Below are 23998 nucleotides of genomic sequence, written 5' to 3' on the forward strand. Positions count from 1 at the left end.
GCACTACCGAGCAATGGGGACCGGTTTCGGAGAAGAGCTGCAAAGTGCTACATATTTCCTAGCGCCGATAACATCAGCGTTTGTCAGGTGGTTCGTGTGAGTCTGTGTGTGCGCGCGCGCGCCTGTGGGAGTGTGCGGAGAGGGCGCGCGCTCACACAAAGTTTGTGCCTGCGGGTGCGCCTCCATCGGGCTCGCCTGGCGCCGCTGAGAGCTGCGGGCGTGCGGGTAGGCTGTAGCCCCGGGGCGGAGAGGCCTGGGCACTGGGGTGGTGGCGATGCACCGCGCCCTGCCGACTCCGGCCCCTCGTGCTAGCTGAACTGGCTCAAGAGCCGAGGCCATGGGCACTCTAGGCAAAGCGAGAGAGGCTCCGCGGTGAGTAGAGGTGGCGGCGTTCCGGGTCTGTTCGGGCTTGCTTTCTTGGAGACAGGGCAGCTGTGCGGACAGCGTCCTCAGGTCCTCTCATTGAAGGTGGCCGGGAGTAGGGGGACTGAGCGACGAGGGTTCTTCTTGCTACGGGAAGTTGCTGACCTGGGTGAGGACGGCGGAAGGTCAGAGTCTTCTGGCGGGCGCGAGGTGCAGACCCACCTGAGTGTCCGGATGGTTCGCTAGGGAGCTGGGGTTGTGTCGATGCGGAGGCGACGCCAGAGTTTGCCTGGGCATATTGGTAACTGCAAAGACAAAAGCCCTTCACTGTCCGACCTCACACAGGTGGACGCCCGCCTACCTCCTCCCGGGATCCTCACTGCCAACCACTCGGGACTCCCACGCGTGGACTTTCCCTGCCATCCGCACCTGCTGCGAGCGCGGGGCAACAGCAGTGCCATCTGGCGGCGGCTCTGAGCTCTCGAATTCGGCCGGGAATGGCCAACAGTCTTTATTATTTGGGGTTTGCAGGTGGTACCATTTGGCCGCCTCTCTTCCAGAGAAGTACCCAGGTCCCCGAGTCAGCCAACTCTGCAATGTTCCCAGTAGAAATCTCCATCCCCTTCTCTAGTTATTATTCTAGAAATATGTTTTAGGAGGGTCTTGGAAGGAGAAAGATATGGAGGAGACAGGTAACTTTGAGTCTGTCCCCCAACATGCGGGAACAGGGCAATTGCCTGGACTCATCATAGGACTGGGCAAATTATGCACTTCACAACTCCTAAGAGCTGATTGCATGGACTCTGAGTGTGCAGTGCCCAACCTGCACAACCATACCCAGTAGAGGCGGGACGCTTTACTGTGCGGAGCTTTATCTACTTATATTCATTCCCTGGTATTAAGACTTCTTACCCATGAGTCAAAGCCAACTCGAGGACACTTAACAACAATAACAATAGCAACAATCCTTTATGCATTCCTTCCTCCTGTTGCCCCTCCCCCCCAACCGTGGAGCGCCTGAGGTGCCATCACTGTTAATGTACCTTGCACTACAATGTGGGGGAGGGATTGGAGTTCAGTAAATTAAGTTCATATTTCCAAGAGCGAGGACAGGACTGGAAGGACTCCTCGCTCCTTGTTAACTGCCGCGCAGTCAGTTCGGACTCATAGCTACCCTGTGTAATGTTTTGAGACTTTTGAAATCTTTGCTAGAGCAGAAAGCCTCATCTTTCTCCTGTGCAGCGGCTGGTGGACTTGAACCGCCAATCTTGTGGTTTGCAGTATTATGTTTATCCTACGGAACCACTGTGGTCACTGTTGGTAAGTGCCGATGAGCCGATTCCGACTCATAGTAACCCCGTATTGGTTTCTGAGGCTTTAAATCTTTGTGGGAGCAGGCACTTGGGACTGCAAAGGAAGTTATGGGAATTCCCGTTCTCGTTCATTTCATCTCTGGATTTCATTACAAATAATAATATTGAAAAGTTCAGGCTGGAATTGTGACCTCCTCTGAGCTGCTTGTGCTTGGAGAGGATTTCCCCTAAACCAGTTCAGAGATTTAACAATCTCCTTTAATAAACCTTACAGGGCCTTGACTACTTGTACACTCAAAACACACTTTCACTTTAACTTCTCTAGTTCTTTGCTTTTTTTTTTTTTTTTTTTTTTAAATTCACAAGGGAGCTGGCCATGAAACATTTTGCTACTATCCTTTTTAACTACTACACCTTTGAGGACTAGAGGCCATTCATTCCATGGGTTGGTTGTTAAAACACTCTTTTACTTGTCTGTTATAAATCGCTGTAGAAATCCTAATCTAACCTATTTCTCCAGAAGAGAGAGCAATGTGAAGGTTTGTCACAAACTGCACAGCAAAAGAACAGTTTCCCAGTTTATGGTGCAAATAACTCCTCATCCTCCTAGACTTCTTAGGCTGCCATTTGGTTTTTCGGTTTCTCTTTTCCCTGGTTTCTTGTGCCCAAGCTGTAGGAGCCGTCTGTGTGGCCTCTATATTTCCAGATTTCATCTTTTACCTTTCCTTCCCCTCATCCTAAATACTCCCTTCAGTTTCTTTCTTTCTACGGGAATCTACCCCGGTTCTTTCTAGTCCCAGTAAAAGCATCTACCTCTAAGAATCACCTTATGAACTAAAATCGTTTTTCTCTGCTGATGACACTAAAAAACATAGAGGTCAGAACAGGTTTGGGAGTCCTGAATGGGATTTCTCTTGGGTCCCCCAATCAAGAGAGTAAGGCAGCTCTTTTTCTGTCCCCAGCAAGAGGAGTCCCGTGTTGGAGATACAGGCTCTAGGTGAGACTGCCTCTTCTTTAGGGGTGAAGGAGAGGTGGCGTGGAACACCTGAGAGAAAAAGGCTTCAACTGAAAACAACTTTATTTTCATCTTTACCCTACTCTGTGTTTGGTGAGGTCTTTAAGGTAGAAACTGAGGTAGTGTATCATTGCTTCCAGGAAGGGAAGGGAGAATAGCCCAGGGCATAGGAGGCCTGGCTTCTAGCATGTCTTTACCTTTCAGACCTCAACTTCCACACCTTTAGATGGGAGGTTTGGAAAATGGCTATGAAGAGTCCATCCAGTTCTGGGATTCTCAGGATGGTTCTGGAACCTGCAGAAGCAATAGGGTTTGAGATTCAGCCTCTATGTTATCATCTACGCTTTGGGGAAATTTTACTTTTTTTTTTTTTTTTAAATTGACCTTTTCAACTTTGCTATTTGGGACTGCTTTCTAGGTGTGATATTATGAATAGTACACAGATCCAGGCATAGTAAGTATGAGTCTTAAATAAAGTCAGAAACTTACCAAATATAAATCCCACAACTGTTACCAGCAAGTTATACAACCGTGGTTAAGCCAGTTCATCTCAGTTGCATCACAGCATGGAGATAACATCTTTCTGGGTTGTAAACTTTTAAAGGCCATGTGGCTCTCCAACACAGTGGCTACCATATTGTAATCACTCAATTCATGGTGATCATTATCAGTGTCTCCTGTTTTCAGTTACTGGTCTGGTCCTGGTACTAGCACAGGGCCTGCACAGAATTCATAATAGCTAGAAGCTTGATTGAGCTCTGTACCACCAGTTGATCTGCCAGGAATCCTGAGCAGCATCGGCCCATAAACTTGGATCAGCAGATGCCCCAGTGGCCAGTTGTTGACTGGATCCTTGGACCCACTCTAGGTCAGAACAGATCCCAGAGAGGCTTTCCAAGCCAGCCCCCTGGAGCTAGTGTGAAACAGACCCTAAAGGCTATCCCCTCCATGAGTCTGGCTGGGTACTGAGTACCCCTTAGGTAAATCTCCTGTCTTCTATTTGCTGGTTTCCCAAAATCTATATGTACTTCTGCATCTTATTTTTTATCTAAGTTCTTCTTTAGCCCTTTCTAGGTGACACTGCATCTTGTCAGAGAAGCCTTCCCAGACATGGCAGCTGCAACTGAGTTCTCCCTGCTCTGCCAGCCACCATACTTCTTACCATTGACAAGCACAGGACATTTGATTACGAGTCTATATAGTTATCTTTTCATGGTCTAAGTCTGATTCTCCAACTAGATTTTTATATTAAGTAATTGCCAGATCTCTTTTCTATATCAACAACAAAATCTTAATCTGAAGCAAGGAATGAGGAATGTCCAGCCACCCTTGAAATCATTTGATCTGGCCCTACCAAGCTAACTGCAGTTCCAGCCATCACATTGTTGTTGTTAAGTGGCACCAAGTCGGTTCTGACCCATAATCACCCTGTATACGGTTTCCAAGGAGTAGCTGGTGACCTTGCAGTTCAAATGACCTTTCAGTCCAGCGCATTGACCCACAGACCACACCAGGACTTGGCTATCACATTATTGTTATTGTTGTGAAGTGCCATTGAGTTGGTTCCGGTCCATAGCGACCCTGTATAGGGTTTCTGAGGAGCAGCTGGTGAGCTTGAACCACTGACCTTACAATTCAAACAGCTTTGCAGTCTGGCGCATTAACCCACAGCACCATACAAGGACTCCAGCCATCACATTGGGGAATAGTTAAATAAATGTTTGACCAAATAAGCAGGTTAATTTTTAAGTTGATCATTTTGTATGGTCCTCAAATGGTGTTATAAATTTTGGCAGAAAGACAGTTCTAAAGATTACATTTCATAGTTTACAAAGTATCTTCATGTAGACTATCTTACTATATGGTCACACCTGGCCTATCACAATATCTTCTTTCTCATAGAACAAGCACTTATTGAATAAGTTGTTGTTGTTGTTAAGTACCATCGTGTCTGTTCCGACCCATGGAGACCCTGTACAGGGTTTCCGAGGCTGTAAATCTTTACGAGAGCAGAAAGCCTCATCTTTCTATAAGTTGTTGTTGTTGTTGTTAAGTGCCATCGAGTCAGTTCTGACCCATAGCGACCCTGTACAGGGTTTCCGAGGGTGTAAATCTTTACGGGAGTAGAAAGCCTCATCTTTCTCCCACGGAGCGGCTGGTAGTTTCGAACCGCTGACCTTAAGGTTCGCAGCCCGATTCGTAACCACTACGCTACCAGAGCTCCTTATACTTATTAATTGATGTCATCATGTGTTTATCATACAATTTAGTCAGTAAAGATCTGAGCTGTTTTTTGTTTTGTTTTTTTTTTCTTTGCCATCTCTCATTTTTGTTAGTAAACAACAAAATGATCAAAACCAGATTTTGGGAGAGGAAGATTAACAATATATTCAAAGAGGCAATAATACTCAGGGCTATTAAACCTTAAAATATTATAGCTATATGCATGTGTGTGTGCGCATGTCAGTTGTTTCTAATTGAGAGGAAAATAAAATGCTTTGTCTCAAGCATGTCATATTTCAAATAATTTGCCCAGTGCTGGTGAAGTCACCACTAAAGCTAACTGATTAGACAAAAGTGACCTGTTGGATTTCTAAGGCATTTCCAGATCCAGTCTTGTCCTTTCACAATTTAGTTCTGAAACTAAGCTTTCTTAAGTTCTGTTTTGTTTTTCAATTGGTGAGGACTTGACAGAACGATCCTGAGTGATTTCCCGAGTTATCCACAAGGAAAATTCAGATCTTAAAACCAACCAAAATTTTCGAGAAAGCCAAGGCTGGCATGAAATCTAACTACCACCACTATAACCAGTCACATCCTGCAAACAGGTTCTCAGTCTTTGATTTCTCCTGCAATGTCTCTAAGGACATTGTGTCTAAGGCTGCCTGGCATTCTGCACCATCTTATATTGTGCAAGATGAACTCAGTTAGCTCAAGACAAGACCAACTTAAATGATTCTGAAAATCCAAGTCAGTGGCCTACAAGTTAAAATGAAAAATTATTACTAGGAGCTAGCAGCTGCCAAGATACAGTCTTGCCTCTTCTTCTCTCCTTCGGGAACTAGGACACAGCAGGACAGAGCAATCCTAACCCCGGGATAAAGATCCCGAGTTGAAACCCTGAAATCATGCGTCATTATTTGCTGGGGAGATGTTTCTTTAACTGCCAACCAGTCCGTTTAGTACATTTGCCAAATGGGAGGGTTATGTCTTCTATCAGCCCAACTCTCGGGATTAATTGTCTTATCTCTACTCCTTTCCTCTCCAATCTGCCTGTAGAGCTCCAAGCTGGCAGCTTGCTCATCCCCTGGCTGTTCTGCTTACACTCTGCCTTCTCTCTTTCCACAGGAAACCTGCCCATGGCTGCAGACCTGCCCCTAAACCAAGACTAGAAGCGAAGCCAGCCAGCAGCCCCCTCCCTTCCCAGCCCAGCCTGGCCCAGGTCACCCAGTTCCGAATGATGGTGTCTCTGGGACATTTAGCCAAAGGAGCCAGCCTGGATGATCTCATTGACAACTGTATTCAGTCTTTTGGTGAGTTGGCTAACTGCCCACATGCATAAAAATTGCTATATTATTTTGTTCTCCCTTAAAAAGTGCTTTATAGAATAGCAACCTAGATTGTATTTTTGGCTTTAAAAATACCTTTTGAAAGAGTCTTTGAAATGTTAGAGACAGTCTGCAGTGCCTATGGCACATGACTATGTGGGTGTAATAGGTCGTGATGAGAGGTACAGTTTAAAGGGAGAAAAGTTACTGAGGAGAGTTTGGTTCCCATCTTTCTTAGGCTGGAAGTTTCTCATGATACCAAATGTCATAAATTGATACTGGGCATCTGATGCTTTGACATGTTTCTGCCCTTGTGTTCTTAGGGTACCTAAAGCCTATTTTATATGAGCAAATGTCATTATCAGATAGAAATATGAAAAGTTTTGATTTGTTTGGATAACTAACATCTTAATAATTCTCCTTACAATCTGGTCTGGTAGAATAGGTAAGGACGGAGTAAAGCCAGAGTGTTAGGGACTAGAAGGAAATGGCTGATCAGTACTGTGACTCAGAACAAGGGGTATGAGAGGTGAGTGTACAGACGCATGCACTGACTTCACACGCTGCACTGTGTTTGCACCAGGACTCACCATTAAGGCTGCACTGCTTAATGCAACAATTACCTGCTCTATATGTGTGTGTGCATTTGTGCGTATGCATATACATACACACACACAGATAGCCACACACTGCCTTTCTTCAGATCATTATTTGTGAAATAGTGATTGCAAAGTACTAAGTATCTGTTCCCCTCCAGAAAAAGAATGTATATTGATGGGCACATGCAAAGGTTTCCAGAGATCCTGCATTGCTTTGTTTTATATTGCTCTGTCTCCCACTGTGAAGCAGATGAATGCATGTAGCTCAGTCACACCAGCCCACCTCAGCCTCAGGAGTCTCCTGGGGAGTGCAGGGGAGGCTTGGTCACACCCCGGGTAGTACAAGATGGAGACTACTTGGAACACAGAACCAGAGATTATTGGCTGGATGTCTTCAGTGCTGGGTCAGTCCTTAATTCTAGAACTGAGAAAGGCTTGACTCATTTAGTCCTCATTGCAAAGAATAGTCTCACCTATTTCAATGTTGGTTTAAAGCAGTGGTGCTCCAACTTCAGTGCATCAAAGCCACATGGAGGAAGTTTTATCACACAGACTGCTGGGCCCCACTCCTGGAGTTTCAAATTTAGTAGATCTAGGAGAGGGCCCAAGAATTTGCATTTCTAACAAGCTACAGGTAATGCTGCTACTCCTCTGAGCACCACACTTTGAGACCTACTGCCTTAAGGTATGGCTGTAGACTTTTTAAACTTGAGGGGGAAGGGAGCTTTTTAATTATTACTAATTTAGCACTGCAATTTAATTACATTTCCATTGATTCATTTTGCAGTTTAATGTTTCTGTTTAGGATAAGTTTGGGAGCAGAATCAAAGTTTTTCTATTTCAAACTTACCTCCTATCTACTTAGGAGACCAGTAGATAGGAGGCGAGGCCAATCTAGTCATCATGTGCTTTGCTTTCACCCACTTCCCAACTTCAGAAGGCTGCAAAGTTTTTCCCAGAGTTTCAGTTGTCATACAAGGGGGCTTCAAAAAGTTCATGGGAAATGGAATTAAAAAATAGTGCAATTTTCCACAAACTTTTTGAAGCCCTCTCATCTTTACTGGTCTTTTTCAGGGTAGTATGAATATTTAAATAATAAAGACTTGTATTCTCCTACCATCTCACTGTGGAGAAACCTGGGACCATTTGCTTATTTGTTGTGGTATGTTTCTTCTTCCCATACCAATCATGTAACTACAGACTGGTTCAAGAGTGTTCTCTTAACCTTCAAGTAGTCAAAGATCCATGGCCAATTAATTCTGAAGTCCTTTCCCAAAACAACAAAGCCCAATCCATACCCCTCAACAAATTCTACAAGAGGAAATGACATTGTTTTCAGGAGTATGTTGAGTCAAAAAAAGTGCCTTAAAATCCAAAAGTAATTAAAAATCCCATTGAGTCAAATCATCTCTTTTTCATTATGAAGATGCATTGGTTAAGCTCCAGATTGCACCTGACACTGTGCTAGGTGGTACCCAAGGAGAATGACAGTGACTAAATCCCTGTACCATTACAACTCACAACACCCCAAAAATGTGCTGTTCAGGACAGACAGACTCAGACTCAACACAGGGTAATAACCAATGAAGGCATGTAGGAAGAATATGTTCCATGTAGCATGGAGACTTTGAGTAAGTGTGCTTCAGGGTTAAGAACACAGATTGAGGAGAACAGCCCCGATGTGGTGAACTTCCTCTTGAGCCCTGGCAATGTTGTGGGAAGGCAGCAAGTAAGATCTCAGGGGTCTGTGCCTTGTGTGCTGCAATGTCCAGCCACAGAATTTACATGAAGGGGCAAAGAAAGAGAATGTTGTGTATCTGGAGGGAGTGAAAGGCAGGCAGCACCTTTCATCTGTGATTGGTTTGCTTCCTGTTCTTTGGTTATCTGTTCATGTATCTACTGCGGAGTGGTGTAGACATAATGAGGCAGAGAGAAGGGGGAAGCTGAGATCAGCAGCTGGCCTGGTGACAAAGCCAATTCCACACCAAATACATACAGGTGCATCTGTGAGTCTCCTTATGGAGATCTGAGAATAGTGCAAACGGGAGCTTCAGTTTCACCTAACTGGTGATTTTCTTGGTTTGGATAGAGAAGTTTTGCTTTATCATAAAGCAATCTCGCTCAGCTTTTGTTAATGAGTGTAGAGGTTTTCTGATTTTAATACTTGTTTTTAAAAAAAGAAAGGCAAATAGTATAGAAGTGTCTCTTTTATTGTTTTTCCGTTTTTCTCTCTTTTTTGTAATCATTTGTTTTCTATGCTGGTTCTGGCTACTCTTCCCACCAACTTAGAAAAATAATAATCCTATTTTAGACATAAAGACTGGTGAATGCACATAGTTTCTATTACCCTCTCACCGTCATCCTCATGCTGATGCTTTAGGAAGCCCAGTTGGATAGAGTTGTTCTATCCTGTTGGCAGCCACATAGCTATGTGTGGCCATTCACATTTAGCATACATTAAAATTAATGAAAACTCAGATCCTCAGCCTTTTAGCTAGCCACATTCCAAGTGCTCACTAACTAAGTTCTGCTACCATTGGGCAAACAAATAGAAAATATTTTCATCATCTCAGAATTTCTGTTAAATGGTTTTGAAGAGGGCAAATGGCTAACTAAAGGAAAAAGCAACTGACAGATGTTTTAGAAATGACGGGATTTGCATTTTGGAACTGTGTCTATGGAATAGTCTTTCTGGGCACTAGAAAGTGTCTGTTGTTAAGTGTCATCGAGTCAGTTCGGACTCATATGGACCTTATATAATAAGGGTGGGAAACCTTTTTTATTCTGCCAAAATGTATAGCATCATTCAAGGCCATACAAAGTTATCAACTTAAAAATAAGCCTGCTATATTTGGTCAAATTAATTCACCCCTAATATGTGGTGCAGTGGGGAGTCCTGGTGTGGCGCAGTGGGTTAATGCGCCAGACTGCAAAGCCGTTTGAACTGCAAGGTCGGCAGTTCAAGCTCACCAGCTGCTCCTCGGAAACCCTAAACAGGGTCACTATGGGTAGGAACCAACTCGATGGCACTTCACAACAATATGATGGCTGGAACTGCAGTTGCCTTGGCAGGGCCAGACCAAAGGATTTCAAGGGCCTTAAGTGGCCCATGGGCCGGACATTCTTTACCTCTGCAGTATAGGGTTTCCCAGGAGCGGCTGGTGGGTTTGAACCACTGATCTTGTGGTTTAAGCCGACCTGTGGTCTGGTGCTTTATCCTACAGCACCACACCAGGACTCCTAGGCAGTGTGTACTTAGGGCTAGCTCCGTTCCATTGTTCTAGTTAAATGCTGTCAAGTCAGTTCCAACTCATAATGACCTTGTATAGGGTTTCCGAGGAGAGACTGGAGGTTCCAATAAACCTCACAGTCAAGTGCTTATCCTACAGTACCATACCAGGACTCCCTCTTTACCTTGTTGCTGTTGTTAAGTGCCATCAGGTCGGTTCCAACTCATAGCGACCCTGAACAGGGTATCTGAGGCTGTAAATCTGTATGGGAGCAGAAAGCCTCATCTTTCTCCTGCAGAGCAGCTGGTAGTTCCAAATTGCCGACCTTGAGGTTCACAGCCTGATTCATAACCACTATGCTACCAGAGCTCCTTTATTAACCATTAATTACCACCCACACTCTATTCAAACTTATTATAATGGCTTAAATGTTGGACGACCAGCACTTACAAATTAAGGGTACTCTTGAAGACCTTTAGTGAGGCTCCCAATGTCTCATCTACCAGGTTATGATCTCTAATTAGAAATTTGGAGCCTTAAGTCATAGTTCTCTGCTGTATCCGTAAAACAACCCATTCCCGCCTTCTGTTTTAATCCAAGGTCATGCTTTACATTCCTATTGTTAGTTAAAACACTCTCCAGTTGAACCTAATGAGAAAAGGCATCACAACCTGGCACATTTATGTCAAATGTATGTGAATCACACCATCTGTTTCAGAGGTAGAAAAGACTATGAGATTAGCTAGGCTTTTAAAAATGTTTCACTTTGAAAGAGAGCTTCCAGCATTCAGGCCCAATTCCAAATTCACAAAACTCTTTTCTTATCTCCTCTGAATGTAAGACACATTCCCGCAGCATCCTAAAGACAGCTGAAAACTTGTCCCTCAAAGGGACCCCTCAGCAAATACCCCCGGCCTTGTGGTGAGATGAGAGAAAAAATTGTGCATCTTTGTCATGGCAGTGTAAAGGGAAACCCCCTTCCTAGTGGCTTATGTTTGCGGAGTGTTCTTTCTTCTCCCTCAGTGCTCCATACGTATTGGTTTTCCTTTATTCTCAAAGCCAGCCCTATGAAATAGGCAAACCAGCTTCTGTGGAGTCTCTTCCTATTCATGGCAACCTTATGTGTGTCAGAGTAAAACCATGCTTTATAAGGTTTTCAGTGCTGGATTTTTTTTTAAGTAGATTTGTCACAAGGCATTTATTTTAAGGTGACTTTGGGTGGACTTGAACCTCCAGCATTTTGGTTAGCAGCCTAGCATGCTCACTGGTGTTTCTGTGCAACAGGCAGTTCAGGTATTATCCCTGTTGATTAAAGGAGAACACAAATCGAGTCTCTAAGAATTGAAATCACTTACCTCGTACCCCCAGTCTAAACAAACAAACAAAAAAAAAAAAACCATGCTCACATTTATCCCTTGAGGTGGACAAGCTTGGGTCTTTTTCCTAGGACAGGCCTCCCACATCCAAGAAAGACCTGCACACCACACAGAATAGGTATGTACCTGGTGACCACCATCCTGCAGGCCTGTTCTCCCCCAAGCTGGAAATGAAACTCCATCCAATTTAAGAAACATTGATTGGACCTCATCTATCTACTAGATCTCTTTCTAATGTTATTTCCTAAGCAAAATTTTGATTACTGTGTATTTTGTACAATTCTATCCAAAAAGCCCCAAACTAGTTTTTGTTGTTAGTTGCCATCAAGTCAGTGTGATTTATGATGACAGAATAAAATATCAGTGCCCCATCCTCCTCCTTATTTATAATCATGGTTGTTAGTGTGTTTGAGTCCATGGTTGTCCTGCTGTAGTCTTCTAACCCTGGATCAGACAATACCGTGTTGTCGCCCATATGGTTTTCATTGGCTAATTTTTGGAATTAGATTATCATGCTTTCTCACTAGTCAGTTTGTCATACTGTGGTGATTTGCTTGTTGCTATGATGTTGGAAGCTACCCCGCCAGTACTGAAAAAAAGCAGCCGGGTCACCCATAGTGGGCAGGTTTCCCAATTAGTAACACCTCAGTCTGTATGTTTCCTCCACTATGGAGCAGTTGGATGTTAAATGCATTTTATAGAGCTGAACCTTAAAAAGACTAAAACATCACACCTATTTTTTTTTTTTTTAAATTAGAGACAAAGGCAGCAAACATACACTTGCTGGGACCCAGTTTCCTCCATGTGAAATGGAACCCTGAGTTGTTCTCATCACTAACTTCGCAGTCTGTGCAGTAAAGCAGGGCGCCCACAGGCAACAGGAGCTCAAGAATTTAAGGGCCATGGTCATTGATGGGCACTCAGACCCAAGAATGAGCAACTCCAGGAATCGAAGCCAAGCATAGGGTCAGGAAGGGGCTCCAAAGCTTAGACAAGTGCTGACAACAGACCCTTTGTGAAGGCGACCGAAGCTGTCCCAGAGCCTCCTCTGTGAACCCACAGTCCCTGGTAGTCACAGCAAGGTTTCAAATAGACAGGACAGCTCTCAGAACACCGGTGTCCTAAGGCTTCTAGGCATCAGAGCATCTCAGAAGCATGACTATTCTTAGCCCTGGGGAGTGAATTAGGATTATATGATTGGGAAGCTGTTTATGCCATGGAACCTCTTCACAGGCCTCACCCAGTGTCTGAGGCTGGCAAGGCTGCCCTGTCAGGAGCATGAGTTATATAGTGACTGCCAGCCCTGAGTATAGCCAGGGGAGGCACGAAATCCCTTCACTCTCCTCATCTTTGTGGTGGGTCCTTTAGTAGGCTTCTCTCTAGAGCAGAGGACAGAGGCAGCCATAAAAATGCATATGCGTAAGTTAGCGTCTCAGGAATTCTGAGCATTTTCATTCCATAAATGTATCCACGGACCTGCCATGGCAGACAGCACACACACACAGACTGACCTGACAAGGGTTGAACTCTTGCTTACCTTTTTTATTTATTTGTTTTTAACTAATAGGAGATTGAAGCTCAGGGAGGTTGAAAAACCATGAAAGGTGATCTTAGCTTATTGGTGGGAGAGACTGAGATCTAAACTGGTCACTTTCTCTCTGAGACTCATGTTATCATGAGGAATAATCACCAAGGGAGTGTGGTAACCATTCAGGTTCCTGCCCGAGGGTCAGCCCCTGAGATGTTTGTTCAGCAGGCAATTACTATGGTTTGGATGGAAGTGGCCCATGGACTGACTTTCAGAAATCCTATCCTGTAATGTACGTGCTTTTCAAACATCCCTGAGCACTTTTCAGGCTTTTTAGGAGAACCTGGAAAATGTGCAAGGAACACATCTTCTGGAGAAGCAATAGAACAAATAGGTTTTCAGCCTCCTGATGAGCAAAACTCATGGTGAAGTAGGCCTCTTGGGGATCTCTGAAGCAATCCAGCCAGATCTAATTAGAGAGAGGCCCTGCCTGGGACCAGTTCAATCAGGTTTTCCTGCATTTCTATCCCTTCGCAACTGCAGAAAACACCCTTTAGAATTTATAGCACGCCAATCCTTGGGCCATGAAAATAAACAGAATATGGGTGTTTGTTAATCCTGGTCAACTCGTCCTTCTTGAAACCACGCTCAAAGCAGTTTCCTACAGTGCTGGAGGGGCTTGCTCTCTAACGTAAGCATTTCCCATGAGTCTGGGGCCTGTAAGTAGAGGCTTGGTGGTAGTGGTGGTCTACCGTGGAGTTGGTTCCAACTCATAGCAACACTGCATTGGGTTTCCAAGGCTGTAAATCTTTACAGGAACAGAAAGCCTCATCTTTCTTCCGCGGAAAGGTTGGTATTTTCAAACTGCTGACCTTGAGGTTAGCAGCTGGACTCGTAACCACTATGCTACCAGAGCTCCTTAAGTAGAGGCTTGTTGTTGTGAAGTGTCATCGAGTCTATTCTGACCCATAGTGACCCTGTATAGGATTTCCAAGGAGCATCTGATGAGCTTGAACCACCGACCTTGCAGTTCAAATGACTTTGCAACCTGACGCATTAGCCCACAGCGCCACACCAGGACTCCAAGTAGAGGCATATAGTTGGGCAGAAACTAAAGAGGTGCTTCCCTGAGTCCATCCCCCAAAGAGCCACTTTCCAACAGATTTTTCAAGGCAATAGGTTGACATGGAAGTTATGGCTGTAGGATAAGCATGGAAACATCAGTTTGAAAGCAAATTCAGCCTGTTCAGTCATTGAAATCGCAGTGGTTGGCTGTGAGATGGCTGAAGAGGTCATCTAAGAAGCAGCCCCACCTGCTAAGGTTAGACCCTGCCGGGCTTTCACCTGGACCAGTTACAATGACTAGACTTCCTGCCTTAGTCTGCATTTACAGTGGGTTTGGGTCACGATCCACTGGGGCTACTCTGCAGTGGGTGGGAGGGAAGGAACAGCGAAAGAACAAATGCAGGTTGGACCAGCTTCTTGGGCATGTCACTGTGCAGACCCAGAGCACCTCACACTTGGGTTAATGCATAGCTGTTACCGACTTGCCATTCTTAGTAACTTTTGAATAGGGTACCCTACCTTTTCATTTTGCACTGGTCCTACAAACTATGTATGTAGTCAGTCCTAAGGGTCAAAAGTCAGCGAACCAGAAGGCAAATATTTTTGCCATGTGCTAAAGACTGGATAGTGTAAATTTATGTCTTATTTTCTTCATTGAGAGAGACAAGTGGAGAGGAAGAAAGTTTCATTTTCTTCCAGCAGTGGCTTGCAGGACTGGCTTGTGTCAGCTCCTGAGGGCAGATTGCTACATTTTTAGGAATTTTGCTAGCTGGTTGTTAAATGTTGTTGTTAAGTGCTATGGGATCAGTTCCCACTCCTAGAGACCCTGTATAGAGTTTCCTAAGAGTGTCTGGTTTAGGACTGTTAACCTTGCAAATAGCCATCCAGTACTTCTCCTACAGCGCCACACCAGGACCCCAGGCGTATCCTATCTTGTTAAGTGCTGACGAGTCAATTCTGACTCTTAGCGATCTTGTATACGGTTTTCGAGGAGCGGTTGGTGAGTTTGAACCGCCGGCCTTGAGGTTCAAACTGACCTTGTGATCCAGTGCTTATCCTACAGCCATCATTTAAAAAATTAAATTATAAACCAAACCAAGCCTACTGCCATCAAGTCAATTCTGACACCTGGAGACCTTATATAAGACAGAATAGGGTTTCCAAGACTGTAAAGCTTTACAAAAGCAAGCTGCCTAATCTTTCTCCTATGGAGTGACTGGTGGGTTTGAACCACTGACCTTACAGTTAGCAGCCCAGTGCTTAGCCCACAGCACTACCAGGGCTCATTTAAATTACATGAGTTACTATTAAAGCATATTTAAAAACAAAGATAAGAAGCACTCAGAACTCATGACTTGGTAATATTTTACTATCATCGATGCTCTTGAGTTTATTCATGGCTGTGTGTCAATATGATGTCATGGTGTGTTTTTGTGCATCTCTTCCCTGCACCATAATCAGTGAGGTCATGCTAGTGTTTTGACATTGACTGTGGCGAGAATCTTCACACCATAGAAATCACAAATGCTACTAGTCAGGACTTCCTCTTCCATGTCACCTCTGGAGCATTACTGGTTAAATGCATAGCTAGTGGTTGTTAACATGGTCAGCTGTTAACCTAAAGGTTATAGAGGTTTGAGTTCTCCAATCTACTTTGGAAAAACCAGCCATTGAATACCGTATGGAGCACAATTCTACTCTGACACATATGAGGTTGCCATTAGTCACAGTCAAATCAATGGTGACTGGTTTTGTTTGGGTTTGCCACTGCTCTGCTTCTTTAATCTGTGTTCTAGAAACTGTGCCTGTACTCTTTGGTGGAAAGGAGCAGTATAATTTAGAGATGAGGAAATCAAATAGCAGAGAGGTTGAGCAATTTTCTTAAGAAGTGACCATAGAACTTAAAAACTAGAACTGAGAGATGCTCATTGTGGAGTTGAAGGTATTTGGATGTTTTGTTTTAATTCGTCATCTCTAAAGATGCTGCACGATTAAACTACCCCTTAGAAGGCAACCAAACAAACCTCAACTTTGTGAATTTCTGTTCTCCATGTATGATATGCTGTCTCGATTAATTTCTTATTACATCTGTGTCAACATCTGCCTTCACTTCCTGCTCCATGGGAATTGGTATTATTAGTAGATAGCCTAGCATTTCTTGAGGGTTTTCACAGGTTTGTTTGGTAACTATATTTCCAATTTTTTGACTTGTCTTTTTATACTTTTTTCCCACCATCACCTGCCTCTTAATTTTTTGTTATTAATAGAGGTTTGCCAATGCTTTAGATTTATAAAAAAGTTACTAACACTTTGAATATCATTTACTGCTAGCATTTCCCCCCTATTTTTCTCTTCATTTTAGGATTTTAATGCATAGAAATTTAAATTGTTCATATAATTAAATGTATCCTGTTTCCCTTTACTCTTTTCTTTTACTAATTCTAAGCTTAAAAATATATATCCGTATTCCAAAGGAGCTCTGATAGCATAGTCATTATGAATCAGGTTGCTAACCTCAGGGACAGCAGTTCGAAACTACCAGCTGTTCCGCAGGAGAAAGATGAGGCTTTTTGCTCCTGTAAAGATTTACAGCCTCAGAAACCCTGTACAGGGTTGCTATGAGTCAGAACTGACTCCATGGCACATAATAACAACAACATATCTATATTGTTCTTATTAAATTATTTTAGTAATAACTAATTTTGAATGTTTACTATGAGTACAGTGTCTATGTAAATATCGATATATTTTCTCATTTAATTCCTACTATTTTATAAATTCTTGTATTTACAAAGATCTAACTATAACTCAGCTCTCCTATTTACCCTTTAAATTGAAAATAAAATTTAAATTATTGATACTCACTATAGGCATAAGGAGCTCTGGTAGTGTAATGGTTTACGAGCTGAGCTGCTATCTGCAAAGTCATCAGTTCGAATCTACCAGCTGCTCAGTGGGAGAAAAATGAGACTTTCTGCTCCTGTAAATATTACAATATAGGAAACCCCTATACAGAGTTGCTATGAGTTGGAACCGACTCCACGGCTCATAACCACCACCATAGGCACAGTGGTTAAAGTGCTCAGCTGTGAACCAAAACGTTCAGCAGTTGGACCCACCAGGCATTCGGTGGACAAAAGGTGGGGCAGTCTGCTTTTCTAAAGATTTACAACCTTGAAAATCCTATGCGGAAATTCCTCATGTAGGACCTTTTAGGGTCACTATGATGTGAAATCAACTCGATGTTAGTGGGTTGGGTTTGGTTTATAGAAAATTTAGAAAATACAGATTACCAAAAAGAAGGAAATTACACTCACTCATTCTGTCACCAAGAGCAAGAAGAGTACTATCAACATTCTTGGCTGTATCTTTCAAGATTCTCTTCAGTGAATATTAAGTATCATCTCATTAACTTTTCTATGGTAGATTCACTATAATGAATTCTTTGTTTTCCATAAATCACAGTTTAAACAACTAGTGTTTTAGCTAAGTATTTATCAGGAGGTATGCCAGCACACAGGATTGCTGTTCTACCCTAAACATGATTCATTTAACAGAAGAGTTCTGTCACTCTTTTCAAATATGGGCTGTAAAAGTGAAAGTTGTTTGGCCATCAAAATGATGCTATTTAGGAATTAAAGTCATCTTTCTAATGCTGAATACGAATTACAAAACAAGATTAATTATAATTGTAGTAAATGAAGGAAACACAAAAGACTTTCATTAATTTAAAATTTAAGGTACGAGCAAATTTTTTTTTTTTTTTTAATGTATAAGCAAAGTCAGATGAGTTTTGTTGAGGAGGAGCTTTACCTTGATAAACCAGGGAAACTGTTAGCTTTCTAAGTGAATCTGGGTAGCAGATAGGGGTGATACCAAGCAAGAACACAAAACTCCTACTAGGTGGTGTTTTGTGATTCTTCTGCAGCAGAGTTGATGACAATGATAGGCACTGGTGTTGGATTATCTTTTTTTCCCCCCAGAGAGTGTCCAAAGGGTTAGGGAGATTGCTGGGGTTCTTAATAGCATTTTCAAGTGGATGATGCTATTAAAATAGCATTTAAACTGGAGGAGCCACCGTGATTAATTGAAATGGACAAAGGGAGTAAGGACTAAAGAACATAGTCTTAAGAGGAGAAGAGCGGCTTAGAATGCTAGTTTGATAGTGAAGGAGGAAATGGAATAAACAGAGTAGTAATAAAACAATGAGGGATGAGACCATCTGGGAAAGGTGTAGTTTCAAACTAGAAAGTGGGAATTTCTGGGGAGGTGGAGGAAAGGGAGCTATGTCTACCTGCCTTTCATTGGTATATCTGAACCACCAGCTAGGGTTTTTTCTGTAACCTCAAGGACAGCTCCATTTTAAGAGGAACCCAGGGCACATAGAAGTTGAGAAATGTCCCAGCATTATCATTTATGAGTCTATCCTTATATCTGATGAGCAATTAATCATTTTTGTTAATTTTTCATTTATTTAATGTCACATGCATAAGGGCTTCTTCACTTTCCCATCTCCTTACACCAGTTCATGAGTACCATGGGTCTCAGATTTATTTAATCCAAACAAGCCTTAGTAGGTTCACCTCATACCTCCAATCCCAGGCAGGCCAGACAGCAAGTCACCCCACAGCCAATTTCTAATGTGTTACCTGGTTTCTAGAAGATACTAGTAGCAACAAGGTGGGTAGTATCTGGACTCTGTCTCCAGTTCTCACCAAGAAGGAATGCTTGGTCCCAGTGACCTTAAGAATACAATTCAGAAGGGGTTGGAAGGAGGGTAGAATGGAACTCAGAACCACAGGGAAGAAGTGTTGTTCCATGGAGGGGATTGCAATCATTGAGATAAAATAAAGTCTAGGATTTGTTGAGTGTAAACGTGATGATCTGTTCTGCAAACCTTCACTCAATTCACAATAAAAAGTTTCAAAAAATAATAATAACTTGGGATGAATTGGAGACTTGAATATAAAAGCTAAAACAGTAGAGTGTCTAGAAGAAAATATAGAATATTTTTGCTTGCTTAGAGTAGGGATTGCTTAGCCAGGATACAGAAAGCACTGAACATAAGTGAAATATGTAGCCAATTGGACTTCGTAGAAATAAAAACTACTTCTTAAGACACTGTTAAGAAGATGAATGGGAAAACCACAAAATAAGAGAAAATACAATGAAGTAGTAATAAAAAGACAATCAAATTAAAAATGGACAAACCAGTTGAATAAATACATACTTCACAAACAAAATTATATAAATACAAATAAAAGGATAAAAAGTCATCAACATCATCAGAAAATATTAATCAAAACACAATGAGATACCACTATACACCCCGTGTAAAAGCTACAATTAAATGACTGATACCACCAACTATCGGTAAGGATGTAGAACCACCAGAACTCTCATAGAGTACTGGTTGGGGTTGTAAAATGGTACAAACCACTTTAGAAAACTATTTGGTAGTTTCTCATAAAGTTATTGTTATTATATAATGTTATTGTTATTACCTGTTGTTAAGTTGATTTCTACTCATGGAGACCCCATGTGTGCCAACTAGAACTGCTTCATTAAGTTTTAAGGTTCTGACCTTTCAGAAGCAACTTGCCAGACATGTCCTTCTAAGGGTGGATTCAAACTGCCAATCTTTCAGTTAGTAGTTGAGCACTTAACTGTTTGCACCATCCAGGAATTCCTAATGTTAAATATGCATCTGCCCTATGACCCACAAATTCCACTCCTATGTGTTTATGAAAGAGAAATACACAACATGTCCACAATATGACTTATACAAGAATGTTAATAAAAGTTTAGTCATAAAAACCTAAAACTGGAAACAACTCAATTGTCATTCAGCATCAAAAGAATAAATACATTGTGCTATATTTATATAAATTTTATATAGACTACTTCTCATCGATAAAGAGGAATGAATCGCTTATATATTGTTGTTTTTGCCCTTGAGTTGGTTCCAACTCATAGCAACCCTGTATAGTTCCAAGAGGAGGCTGGAGGATTTGCATTTAACAGTCCAGTGAAATACTAAAGCATTTTGCTTCACGAAAGAAGAATTATATAAATAAAGTACATACTGTATGATTCTAATTATTTAAAGGCAAGGCTAATCTGTAATTTTTTTTTAAAGTCGGAGGAGTGACTGTCTGATGAACTGGGTTAGAGGAACTGATTGGTCTAAATCAGCCTAATCATACTTGACTGATCATCAAATCCCTGGAGAGCTTTTAAAAAACCCGTTGATACTGAGCTGATTCCAACTACTAGAGACCCCAGATGTGTCACAGCAGAACTGTGCTCCAGAGGTTTTCAATGACTTTTTTTAAAGTAGATCACCAGGTCTTTCTTCCGAGGTACTTCTGGATGGAATTGAACCTCCAGTCTTTCTATTGGCAGCAGAACGTGTTAACCTTTTTTACTCCAGAGAGCATTTTTCAAAGTACAGAATCTGTGTCCCATCTTTGGATATCATGATTCAGTAGATATAAGGTCTTGAAATCTGTTTCTTTTATTTATAAGCTTCCCAGGTGGTCTTAATTAAGTTTGGTTTATTGTATTTATTTGCTTCTGGATATATCTTGACATATTCATTCTAAAACACAACATCTTTGATTCTTCCCCTGAAACTAGCTTGTAGGTATTGTCACTAATTTCTCCTCACTTGAAATATATATATTGAAGGTTTTTAAATCAAACCCTCCACTAAAAATCCTGAATTTTACCTGTTGTGAATTTTTCTTTGCATGATGTTACCTCTTTCAGAATGACTGTTACCATGTAAATATAGTTTGAAAAATATTAAGTCTCTGGCACCTTAATATAGGTGGATCTTTTGATGGTTCCCACACATACCAGATGGTTTTGAGTGTGGAAAAGTGGGGGGTAGCAAGATAAAAACACAGAAGTGGGAGAAGCATTGAAATATTTTACCTACTATTGTACAGTCCACCCTGGACTGAGCCTGACTGGCCAAGGGTAGATGTACTGGCTAGTTCTTATGAGGAACAAAAGATGAATCAACGATATATACCCTACTGTGAGGAAAGCCTTTCCCAAGGAGGTGAAGCCAAAGATTTGCTGATTTTTAGCCCCATCCTTGCTGATTTCTTACAAGTTTGGGGATCTGAACTTATTCCAAAAGTGAGTGATCCAACATCCCTATGTGGCTGATTTAGAAAGCCCTGCAGCTTCTGTGCCCCCAAAACCATGGATGTACCTCCACTATGGTTGACTAAAGGAGGCACGAGAGGATGTGGACAGGGAAGGAAGCTGAGGGTTAAGATGTTAATGCCGGTGTGGTAAGAGAAGAAAAATAATCATAGCAAGCAATTGTAGAGTTCCAACAAAACCAATCATGTTGTAAGCTTGGCATATGCCTTCATTGCAACAGCATCTCACCTGTATGCTCACGTACACACACACACACACACACACACACACACGCTCTGATCTTCATTTGGGGGCCATGTGGTTAAGGGAAGTTATGTAATGAGAAATGAGATTAGCTGAAGTCCAGGCTTCTTTGGAAATGATTCACCTTGAGAAAAGCCCTTAGAGCTCCGCAACCTGGTAGTTTGAACAGAATGCCAGGAAAGAGGGTGCGACTCTCCTGTTTCTGTAGAGCACCTGGTTTTGCAGAGTTTTAACCAAAAGATCTGAATACAAACAACTCTTTGATTTACTCTGTGAGATCCCACATGCTCTGACCCTGATCTACATTCCCACACCTCTCTCTTCCTACAACAAATGGAACAGTTGCCACTGAGTCAATTCTACCTCGTGGTGACCCCACGTCTGTCAGAGTAAACCGTTCTACATAAAGCTTTCAGGGGCTGAGTTTTTGGAAGATTACCAGGCCTTCTGAGGCACCTCTAGGCTGACTCCAACCTCCAGTCTGTCAGGTAGCAGCCAAACACATGACTTGTTTGAATGACCAGATTCGTCTTCTCCCACCAAAAAGACAGTTTGTTGCTGTTCAATCAGTTCTGACTCAAGACAACCCCGCGTGTGCTGCGTAGAACAGCTCTGCTGAGTTTTCATGGCTGCGACCTTTCAGAAGGAAATTGTTAGGTTCTTCTTCCAAAGCTCCTCTGGGTGGGTTTAAACCACCAGTTAGAAGGTGAACACTTAACTATTTGTGTTGCCCAAGTATTCCTCTATTACAAAACCAAAACCAAACCCACTGCCATTGAGTCGGGTCCTTCTACCTACGTCTTCTTGTTAAGTACCATCACGTCGGTTCCAACCCATAGCAACCCTATGTAGGGTTTCCGAAGAGTGGCTGGTAAGCTTGAACTGCTAACCCTGCAATTCAAAACGACTTTGCGGTCCAGCGCATTAACCCACGGCACCCCACCAGGGCTCCTCTCTAACTACTTGTTGTTGTTGTTGTTGTTGTTTGCTGTTGTTGTTAAGTGCCGTCAAGTTGGGTCCGACCCATAGCGACCCTGTATAGGGTTTTTGAGGAGCAGTTGGTTTCCGACCTTTCAGTTCAAATGGCTTTGCAGTCCAACGCATTAACCCACAGCACCACACCAAGGCTCCTCTCTACCTACTTGTTGTTGTTGTTAAGTGCTGTTGAGTCAATTCTGATCAATAGTGACCCTGTTTAGGTTTTCCGAGGAGCAGCTGGTGAGCTTGAACTGCCGACCTTGCAGTTTGAATGGCTTTGCAATTTGAAGCATTAACCCACAGTGCCACACCAGGTCTCCATCCTCTGCCTTCTAGTACTCTCTAATTCCACAAAACTGGACTTCACAGTCCTTCATGAATATACTTTTAAATATTATCACCTCCAAACCCTGAAACTATTCACTCCATCTTTGTCTGTCAAAACCTGACCTCTCCTTCAAGGCCTACTTCAAATGCTACCAAGACTTTTAAAGTTAAAAAGCTTTTCTAGACATACTTTGATTCCATTTTCCAAAACTCATCTTCTGAAAAACGGATATTTTCCAGGACCGAAAAGATAAGAAACCATGATTGAAGCAACTAATATTCTTAGTTTTTGTGGGATCTAATAGGCTGGCCCGACCCCCAACGAGATGGATTGGCTAAGTGGCAGCATCCATGGCCTCAAGCCTGGCAACAGTAGTGAGGTTGGCCCAGGATCAGGCAGTGTTTCGTTCTGCTGTGCATAAGGTCACTATGAGTTGGTACCAAACAACACCTAACAACAACAACAATAAGCTGACTCTTAAGATTTCTCCTCTGAACTGCCTTAGAGTTTTGTGTCTACCTTCCTTGCAGACCTCACTATATTCTATACTGTATTCTACACTATAGTTTTCTAAAGCTCACTGAGACAGGATTCTGGTTCTCTCTGAGCCTCACAGTATCTGTCATGTTAAATGCAGTCCAACTGGACTGAATTTGTACTAACTCAAGGAGCTGCTGATGACCTTCCAGTTAGCAGTCCAGTGCTTATCTGAAAGCACCACACAAGGATTCCTGTTATCTATAATGGTGGTGATGGCAGTGGTTATATGGCACCGAGTCAGTGTTTTGTCTTATAGTGACCCTGTAGATGGTTTCCGAGGCCGTGTATCTTTACAGGAGCAGAAAGCCTTGTGTTTGTTCCATGGAGTGACTGGTGTGTTTGAACTGCTGCTCTTGCTGCCAGGCTCTTTACCACACTTTAAGTAACCAACTCTGGACCTGTGCTAAGAAGCCGCAGGTCTGCAACATGTTGGTAGTATAATCTATGAGCCAGTTATTTATCCAGGGCTAATACTCAAAATATTATATGACTAATGAAGAAAAGACACTAATCAGAACAACTGGACATTCTGAATATCAGCTGTTGGTGTCTATAAAATAGATACAGAGTTGACCCTTAGGACAAAACAGATTGGAACTGCACAGGTCCACCTATACTCTGATTTCTTTTTAAACATCATGTGACACTAATCCTCTCCACATGAGCAGTCTGTCTCTCCAGTAAGTTGCACAT

General features: G+C 42.4%; 1 protein-coding gene across 4 annotated transcripts in view; it reads left to right on the plus strand.

Annotated features, from left to right (window-relative positions):
* The first annotated feature begins 307 nt into the window (after positions 1 to 307).
* The window catches only part of RASGRP1 (RAS guanyl releasing protein 1 (calcium and DAG-regulated)), a 91572-nt gene continuing 67881 nt past the window's right edge, over positions 308 to 23998 (plus strand). For 3 of the 4 annotated variants that reach the window (XM_006831785.1, XM_006831786.1, XM_006831787.1), the window contains exons 1-2: positions 337 to 372; positions 6040 to 6224. In XM_006831785.1, the coding sequence (XP_006831848.1) occupies positions 338 to 372; positions 6040 to 6224 (220 nt within the window). In that variant the 5' untranslated portion in view covers position 337. Of the gene's footprint in view, positions 373 to 6039; positions 6225 to 23998 lie in introns of all 4 variants that reach the window. The other variant, XM_006831784.1, reaches the window with a different exon arrangement.

Source organism: Chrysochloris asiatica, unplaced genomic scaffold (genome assembly GCF_000296735.1).
Source record: "Chrysochloris asiatica unplaced genomic scaffold, ChrAsi1.0 scaffold00004, whole genome shotgun sequence".
NCBI classification, from domain to species: domain Eukaryota; kingdom Metazoa; phylum Chordata; class Mammalia; order Afrosoricida; family Chrysochloridae; genus Chrysochloris; species Chrysochloris asiatica.